At 45.9% G+C, this 9235-nt stretch overlaps 1 protein-coding gene across 1 annotated transcript in view; it reads left to right on the top strand.

The window, feature by feature from the left end:
* The first annotated feature begins 2188 nt into the window (after positions 1-2188).
* LHCGR (luteinizing hormone/choriogonadotropin receptor) overlaps positions 2189-9235 on the top strand; it is a 60480-nt gene continuing 53433 nt past the window's right edge. Inside the window, exon 1 of the mRNA XM_010967774.3 lies at positions 2189-2460. Coding sequence (XP_010966076.3) covers positions 2291-2460 — 170 coding nt within the window. The 5' untranslated portion in view covers positions 2189-2290. The remainder of the gene's footprint in view (positions 2461-9235) is intronic.

The raw sequence follows: 9235 nt of genomic DNA, 5'->3' as shown, positions 1-9235 counted from the left end.
CACTTTAGAGCTATAAGAACCTTAAGGATTGTGAACTTCTCTTAGGGATGAGGAAACTGAAGACCAAGTCACACTATTGATGACAGTCAGGATATCCTGACTGCCCCAAACTTCTCCTACCAGAGTATAAGTAGCCCCCAAGTATACCCAAGAACAGAATCAATGGTTCTTCAGGGGTGAGAACAACCATTCTTTTTACATAACAGATATGCTATGAAGTAAAAAGAAAAAGTCATATAAAACATAAGACTTGCAATAAATGCCACTTGGCCACCTTGAATTATTCACTCCTTCTTTCCTGCAATTCAGGCTACACGGTGGAAATGTTTGAAAAGCCCAGAGCTACCCAACTCCCCGACCAAAATCTGACAAATTAAGAAGGGAAAGAAAATGTGACCTCAATGGAGTCATGAGTAATTACTTGATACCTATCCAGATAGATCCAGAGTGGTTGAGAATTAATCAAGCAAGTTTGTTAAGTTTTGCTCAGATGACTTACTACGCATCTATTATAGGTATGTGCCTGGGTTTCATTTATTCATTCTGTTATACAACAGATACACACTGAGCACCTACTAGGAGCCAGAAACTAAGATATGTCCTGGCATACCAAGGTGAAGAGTCAGGGGGAAGCAAAACTAAAGCAGTAATTACAGAGTGTAGTATTACAGGCTGCTGAATCAGGAGCAGTGGGCACAACTACCCAGCTAGTTTGGGTCTGAGAAGATGTTACAGTGGAAATGACATTGGGCTGAGTTTTGAAGGACAACCAGGAATTTGACAGAATATGAGAAAGAAAGAGAAAATCATTCCAAGTAAGTGAATGGCATATACAGAGGTATGGAAGGATGAGGAGATCAGGTAGGCAGTTGAGGAGAGGGATCCAGAGAAGAAAGACAATATTATAGACATAAACTTTGTTTTTCATGCCACCTAGCACAATGCAGGCAAAGCCAAATGGTTTTTTTAATCCAAAACAAAAAACAAAACAAAAAAAAAAAACCTACCTTCCTTGGGCAAGAGACTCACAAGAGACTACAGACTGGTGACTGAGCTGGTCTGACCTTCAGAGTTACCTTCAAACCAGAAAGAAAGAAATCTGTTCTTTTGCTTCCTGTCTGTAGAGTCTTAGACACCTTCCCAGCTCTCAAAGTCCACCTCTTTCCAGAGTCCAAACAGAGTCCTTGGAAGAGAACTTTTTCAACAATGAAATTAAATAGGGGAAACTTTGCAACCCCATGGTTAACCATAAAACTTGCCTCCTTTACAGTACCTTGGTGTGCAGATCACACATTAATCTTTTTTCATTGTTAAGACAAAGTGGGTGACAGGCATGAGTACAAACAAGTTTCTACTACTTAAGAGCTGTGTGACTTTGGAGAAGTCACAGGACCTCTCAGGACATCATTTTTCTCATTGCAAAGTCCCTGCTAGTTTATGGTGAAACTTAGACATGATGTGAGGGAGAGAACCTTCACAGGGTCTCGCCTACACTGGGCCTCCCATTAGGGCAGGGCAGCTGCTGTACATTATCATAGCAGTTATGTTCATTCAACAAATCTTTACTGAGGACTTCCCACATAGGAGCCAGAAATACAAAAATAAATCTGAACTGGACTTTGCTCTCTAGGACCTCACAATCTATAGTGAAGACAAAAAACAGATTCAAGTCGCTATAGCCTAAAGAGAAAAGTGATTAGTACGGAGAGAAATGCAGAGACGTTACTGGGGATGTTGGGAGGACAGTGATGTGAGCGAGTTCATGGGAGAGAAGGGGGAAGGATTTGGGGCTGAGAATGAAGGCGAGGAGGAGGAGCGTCTGAGCTGAGCATGCTCACTCCTTCCAAAGTGGATAGGGTGGGTATCAGTCTTTCCCTCTCACAGAAGAAATAAGTTTCGGGGAGGGGACACAACTCACTAAACTGCATACTCATAATTACAGCAGAGCCAGGAAGGGAATTCAGAGCTCCCCATCCCTCATCCAAAGCATTCACCATGACCATACTACCTCCTATAACTAGGGCCATCTGCAGATGGAGAGGCGAGGCCAGGGCAGGGAACTCAGAAAAAAGGTGATGGAGGTTCCTCTGGCCACTGGCCCGGGTCGAGGCAGAGCGGATACTCAGCGGGGCTGGCCGTCGAGGGTTGGGGGTGGAGGGGAAGGGCAGGGGCGGGCCGGCGCGGGAGGAGTGGGAGGGCAGGCGTGGGGCGGGGAGAGGGGCGCGGGCCGCACTCCGGGGCTGTCCTGGGTCCCAGCCCAGCCGCACAGCCCGCGCTCAGGCTCCCGGTCATGGGACGGCGGTCCCCGGCGCTGCGGCCGCTCCTGGCACTGCTGCTGCTGCTGCCGCCGCCACCACCGCCGCCCCGGGCGCTGCGCGGGGCGCCCTGCCCCGAGCCCTGCAGCTGCCCGCCCGACGGCGCCCTGCGCTGCCCCGGCCCACGGGCCGGCCTCAGCCGACTGTGAGTACGCGGCGCCCCCGCCCGGGACCCTCGCTTGCTCCGGCCTCCTTCCCGGCCTGCCCTTTGGCCCCGTTTACCTGGATGCTCAGAGAAAGGCGATTCGCCCTGTCAAACCCCACCACCTCTCAGGGTGATGAGAAGCTAAAGCTTGGGAGCTGTCTTTGCTGTCCCCTGCCGCGCCTTGGGCTGGGGCTCTGTCTGCTGGCGCACCCTTCAGCCCCTGGAGGCCCCAGGCCCATTCTTTCCCCCTGGTTTGGGCCACTGTCAGGGGCATGAACTGCCCAGAAACCACAAGGGAATGCCTCGCTCCCTGTGCTGCTGGAAGCGGACAGGGTGTCATGCTCCTTGGTCAGCAGCTGTCTCTGCCTGGAGAAGTCTTATGTGGTCTTTGAGCCTTGTTAGCTCTGGCACCCTGCGGTCCCCTAGGAATGGGGTGCCCAGGCCCTGTGGCCAGGGGTGACCTGGTCACTCAGTGAGGGCTGCTGGCCAGCACCTCCCCCAACCAGTGCCCACCAACAGCTTAGTGAGCTTACAAGCTTACACACCAGCCCCAAGTGTACTTGCATTTCAACCTGGTGGTCTGATCAGATGTACTTGCATTTCAGTCTGGTTGCCTGATCAATGAGAGGCCTTGAGTCCCACCTCGGGCACCGCACCACCCCTCCACATTCACAGAGGTGGCTAGGGGAACTGCCTACATCAGCAGGCAGTTGCAGGAAGTTGTTCGCTACAGAGAAGCAGTGAAAATGAGAGGGAGGCCTTTGGTACTAGCGTATCCAAGTGTCATCCAGCCCCCTTTCTTCAATTCAGAAAAAAGTACCACACATAATATGGTTCTATTTATATGACGTGTCCAGATAGACAGGAGATTAGTAGCTATCATGTTGGGGTGAAGGCCCAGTTACTGCTAAAGGGTGTTGCATTTGGGGTGGCAAAAATTGTCTAAAATTAGATACTGGGACCTTGTGCAGGTTGCACAACTCCATGAATACACTGAAAATCACACTTAAAATGGGAGAATTTCATGGTATATGAATTAAAGCTTGATAAAGTCATTTAAAGAGAAAAAAAAAAAGAAGAGGACTATAAAATTATCCAAAAGGCACCCAGCCAGTGGAGGTCTTGGTTATGTTCTAATCATTAGAGGCGACGGAGTTTCATGCTGGGGAGGAAAGAGAGCCCCACGCCCAACACTTCCTTGGGCTCCCAGCAACCTGTCAGGAGCCCATTTCATAGAGGGGATTCTCCCACCCTCATGAGGGGCTGAGCTTCTCCTCTGGAAGAGTTAGTGGCCTCTGGGGAATATTTGTGGTTGAGAGATAACAGTTTAAAGGTTGAGGGGTTTATATTAATTAGTTTCCATTAATTATCTTGTCGGCTCAAGTCCCTGAAGGTGAGGACCATGCTGACAGAATTAGTTTCAATCAATAAATAAATCCATGGAAGTGGCCTTCGGAGTCCCAGCCCCTGTCCTTCCCTGACAAGCCTCCCATCTTGCTCTTATCGATGACTGTGCCACTACCATTGTGCCTTTCTCACTCGCCTTATGGATGATTCTCTTACAGGTTATAAGAAATTTATCATACAGGTTATAAGAACCTGAGATCCAAAGAGATGGGATAACCTGCTCAAGGGCCACATAGCTATTGAGTAGCAAAGACAGGACTTCATCTGCTATCTAAAAAGATATAAAATACCAAAGATACAAAAATATTTGCTTGTCTTTGTAAGAAAAATTACCCCTTTCTTAAAAAAAAAAAAATTCCCAGCTTCTCCAAACTGGAACTGAATGAAGAACCCCTGGTGGGAGGCAGGCCTGGGTGAGCCAAGTCCCAGTTCCTTTCTGATTCAGGTTTTCCCTGAGATGTCCCAGCAGTTCCTGCTGCCACACCCATGCTGGCCTCAGGAGAGCAGTACCTCTTTCCTGGAGAAAGCCAAAGTGAAAAGAATAAAACTAAATAAATTCTTTCACTGCCTCACAGCACAGTTTAGAGAAGCCCAGAACCCCTCAAAAAGATTTTATAGGATTGACTAGGTTTGGGGACGTAGGTGGGAAGCAGGCAGGATATGCGTACTGCGAGCCTGCTGAGGCTGTCTAGTCCCGCTCCCAAGAATGAGCCAGTTGTTCAGGCTCTGAAGCCCTTCGCCATCCAGGTGGGATTCCAGAGAATCCTTGACTTCCTCCCTTCACGTGCACTATCATGGCATGCACACCAGGAGCATCTTCTCCCAGACACTGAAACCCCTTAGGTCAACAAGCTCACTGACCCTCACAAGGTCTGGCTCCCTGAGGATCAGATCATTGAGAGGTGACCTCATCCTTCACGTAAGAACCCTATGGAGGTAGAGCCTATGAAGGCCAAAACAGGATAAGTTTTTCAGCACAATAAGGTGACTTCAACATCCATATGACAAAAGAGATGCATAAGAAGGAATAGGAGGGTAGTTAATTTAAGGCAACTTGCCTCAGACCAGCAGCATAAGTATCACCTGGGAAATAAAAGAAATGTATATTCTCAGTCCCAAGCCCCAATCTGCTGCATCAGAAACTCTGAGGGTGTGGTCCAGCAATCTGTGTTTTATTTAACAAGTTCCCCAGATAATTCTGATGCATGCTAAAGTTTGAGAATCAAGGTATTGCTCTCCATGGAGGATACAATCTTCAGGAAAGTAAGAAGATGTTTTAAACTTTTTTCTTCCATATAATTCTCTTCCCCACACCACCCCACCCCACAACACACACACATACAATACCTATTTATTGCAAAAGGCAGATGTGATTAGATTAAAACCTCAAACTCTGAGACAATGTGGACAATAAACAAGATTAAGAAAAGTTTTTTGTTTGCTTTGTCTTGTCTTCAAAGAGAGGTAGAGGAAGGAATCCATGGAGAAGGATAGATGGGAGGCACAATGTATGATGGAGTAAGACCTCAAAGGGAATGGAAGGAAAGATAAGTGTCAGATCAGAGGGGAAGGGTTAATCTTAGAAAAAGAGGGATCCTTCTGAGTCCTGGGAGAAGAAGACAGATGGGCAAAGGAAAGAGAAAGTGAATGGGTTCATGTTGAAATCCTCTCTTCTTGACCATGAATGAAGTGGTAAATAGTAATTACAAGATAGAAAATACCATGAATGACAAGTTATTGCGAGTTCATAAAAAGAAGAGAGCTGAAATTGTGAGCTAAGACTACCAGAAGAAGAGTGACGTGGTCTTGCACTAAGTTATCCACAGGATTTGACTCTGCAGAGAGAAGGGAGCTCTCTCAGTTCTGGGGGCTGGAGGAGGCAAGTACCACAGAGCACCTTAGGATTCATCACTGGCTCCTCAATAGATGCTAGACTATGTTTTAATCATTCAGGCCTTGGTAGTCTTCCTTATAAGACTTCCATCTAAAGACCACTATTTGGTTAAAAAAAAAAGTGAGTCATAATTGCTTATCATTGATAAGCCCACTGCTCACAAATTTTGAAAATGGCATCGTCAATTGTTCAGATCTTTCCACCCTTTCCATGTTTTACTAAAGACTTGGGTATTTAAAATCTAAAATGTGACAACAAAAATCAGCCTCCCACATGTTCACTATTTTAATTGGAGGGAAAAAAAAGTAAAAGAAAAAAATTGATTTAAAATTTTTCCTTTTCTTATTAGTTCCAGGCAAGTGGAAGGAGGGAGAAAGAGGAAAAAGAAAGTCTACCTTGCCCATGGTTATATAAAGATCTTTGTCTCCATGACAACAGAAAGGTTGATCGGCTTGATATGGAAACAGCTTTTGAAAAATCTGTTAGTAAGAAAATGCTAATAATAATAATGGTAATTTATTTTTTGCATGTTGTGTCTACTGAACACAGATTAAACTTAGACTTTATTATAAGACACAATCTAGAGACTTTGGAAGGATAAAATGTGCTGTATCCATCAGTCTAGTGTCACAGGAAGATGTTAGTCTCCTGACATCTTTCCTGAATGTCTTTCTCTTTCTCCTACATTGAGCGGAAATCAGGGTCCAGAACGGTGTTCAGTGCAGTAGAGGGATGTACCAGCAGAGGGCATGGTCCCTTGTCCTTGAGGAGCCCACAATCTAGGTGGAAAGACACCCAAGAGACTGGTGTAGGGAGGGAGAGAGGCAACAAGGCACTAGGAATTCAGGTAATAGATCAATCACTACAGACTAAAATCTCCAAGGGAAGGCTTCATGGACCAAGGGTTATAAGCTGAACTTTGAAAGAGAGAAGGGAAGAAGATTCCAGGTGGAAGAAAAAAACAGGTGAGAGTAGACTAGAGATCTCCTTGCTGAGAAGCAAATAATAATGTTGAATGGTTTCTTCCCCTTTTATGCCTCTCCCCTGGTTTTTGGGGGAATTTTTTTGTAAGGGAAAATATAAAGTCATCAGGAATATTTGATTAAATTACCCAGAGAATTGTGCAAAAAGAAAAAAAAATTCCCAAGATGTAGCTCTCAACTAGCAAACCTTCAAAATCATTCTTGGTCAGTTGATTATAAAGGCATTAAGTAAAAATCATGATTTGGAGTCACTTCCCAACAAGCCTTCCCAATGTCCCCTCTGTCCCTCACACACATACTTTGATACCTGGTACTTACATCTACCTTTGCACATAATCCACCATAATATAACTCTTTATTCCCTGTGTATCTTCTCTGCTACAGCAGGGTTTCTCAACCTCAGGTCAATTGTCATTTGGGGTCAGATGATCATTCATTGTAATGGGCTGTTTTGTACACTGTAGGATGTTTAGCAGCATCCCTGGCCTCCATCCACTATGTGCCAGTAGCACTATCCTCCCTAATTATAAACCAAAAAATGTCTCTAGAAATTTGCCAAATGCCCCTGGTGGGGAAGGGGAGAGGGGGCAAAATCCCCACCCCATCCCACCTTGGCTTTGAATCACTGTGCTATAGTGAGAACCACTTGAAGAGGTCTTATTCAACTCAGAATTCCCAAAGTTTCACAGGTGGTGTGATTAAAATGTCTACTGAGCTACATGATGATCAAACTGAGTAGATGGCTGAATAGGAAACATGAACCAACGCAAAAAGGAAGTGTGTATGTTAGTTAGCATGTACCACATCTAAATGTCATTCTAAAAATCTCCATCCCAGAGGATGTGAAGGCGAGGAAATGCTGTGGGTAGTGGAGGGAGCTCTCTGTGTTGTGTCGACATCCAGGTCCCAGATTTTGCAAACCCCCCCAGTCTGTCCACTGAAAGGGCCATCTAGAATAAACAGACCAGCTTCAGGGCGGCAAGACTGGAAGCTTACCTACATCAGCAGATCCCACCCAGACTGTCCTAATATTTGTTGTTTGTTTGTTTCAACTCACTCATTAGAGAAAAATCAATCCCTGGGCCCAGAACCACTAAAATAAAACAAAACAACCACCAAGGCAGCCTAAATTGAGACTTATTGGTTCCTGGGCCAGGATACCAGGTAGGAGTCCCCAGGACAGTGGGAAGTCAACCAAACTCTTACAAGTAGGACAGCTCGGCTCCTACCTTTGGCTTCCCTGCAGCTGAACCAACCCCCCCCCCATAATTCTGGAATTCGGAAAGCTCCTGTCCCCCCTCCCTACCCTACCTCCACAAAACAATATGAAGACACAAGGTGGAGGCTGATCTCGAACATCAGTTCTGACTCAGCTCTCTATTACCTTCAAGGCAATTCTTAAACCTGGCTGTGCTTATAAACAGACTCCCTGGGGGAAGCTTTGCAAGGGCCAGATTTTATTAGTTTAAAAATCATCCTTTTGGGGAAAGTGCATGATGGCCCCTAGTAGGACACTAAAAAGCAAGCAACAGTAACAGAGTTCCCAAAATCTGGGTGGAAGTGTGGAGCCCAAAAGCTTCACACACAGATCCCTTTGGCATTGGACCCAGCTCTGCCCTTGGAGAGCAATAGTTCTTTGGGTTTTTTTCTGTCTTATTCTTTTTTTATTTCAAAAGCAGTAAGTGAGATTAATTCAGGGCTCCACTTCTGCTTCTAGACCCACTTCCATCATCTTCCCAAGCCTCTCAGTTTGGCATCTTTTCATGTCTTGAAATGAGGCACGAAAGCTTTCTTTTCAGAATAATATCTCCCAGGTTGGCTGCACCAGACGGTGTCTTTGCCGTGTGTAACTTTGATCTTACACATGGAATTTTAAAGCCAGTGAGTCATGGTGGTGAAGAGAGGCCCTGCTACTCACTTCCAGACCCAAGAGGGCTGGCTCCACAGGAGCATATGTGTTCTGTTCTGGAAGCTCCCCGTCGTGTGCGAAAAATCACATTTAATGCAGATTTTAGCAAATCTTGCACCAGCTATTTTTTTAAGAAGGAAATTAAAATAACCCCACCCACCAGGCAGGTGGGCTCCCTGACTCAGTGGGCAGCTTCTAGCAGCTTCTCTCCATGGTCCTCATTTACTGCCAGCTCCTGCCTCGCTGGGAGATGCCACCCACTCCCAGCCAGCAAACCACTCACAGCTGCTCTCTGTGTGGCCCTGACCCCCAGCTCTTTAATGTCACCAAATGCAAAAATGCCCAATTTACAAGTAAAACTCAACTTTCAGAATAAAGATTTTATCCCTTGCTGCTGTTAAATTTGTCCTTGACTCTGATAAAATGAGGTGACTCCTCGGTTCATAATTCCACCTCATGAGCAGTGGCAAACAGCATTTCTGAGCCCACAGAGGTGGGGATGACAGGTACGACTGGTATGACAGGGCTGGGGGACCAACACAGCCTCCAAATTATCTGACTTGATCAACAGTACGAAGACTA

Source organism: Camelus bactrianus, chromosome 15 (genome assembly GCF_048773025.1).
Source record: "Camelus bactrianus isolate YW-2024 breed Bactrian camel chromosome 15, ASM4877302v1, whole genome shotgun sequence".
Classification (NCBI taxonomy): domain Eukaryota; kingdom Metazoa; phylum Chordata; class Mammalia; order Artiodactyla; family Camelidae; genus Camelus; species Camelus bactrianus.
The sequence above is the reverse complement of the archived record's forward strand: the minus strand, read 5'-3'. Positions and strand labels throughout refer to the sequence as shown.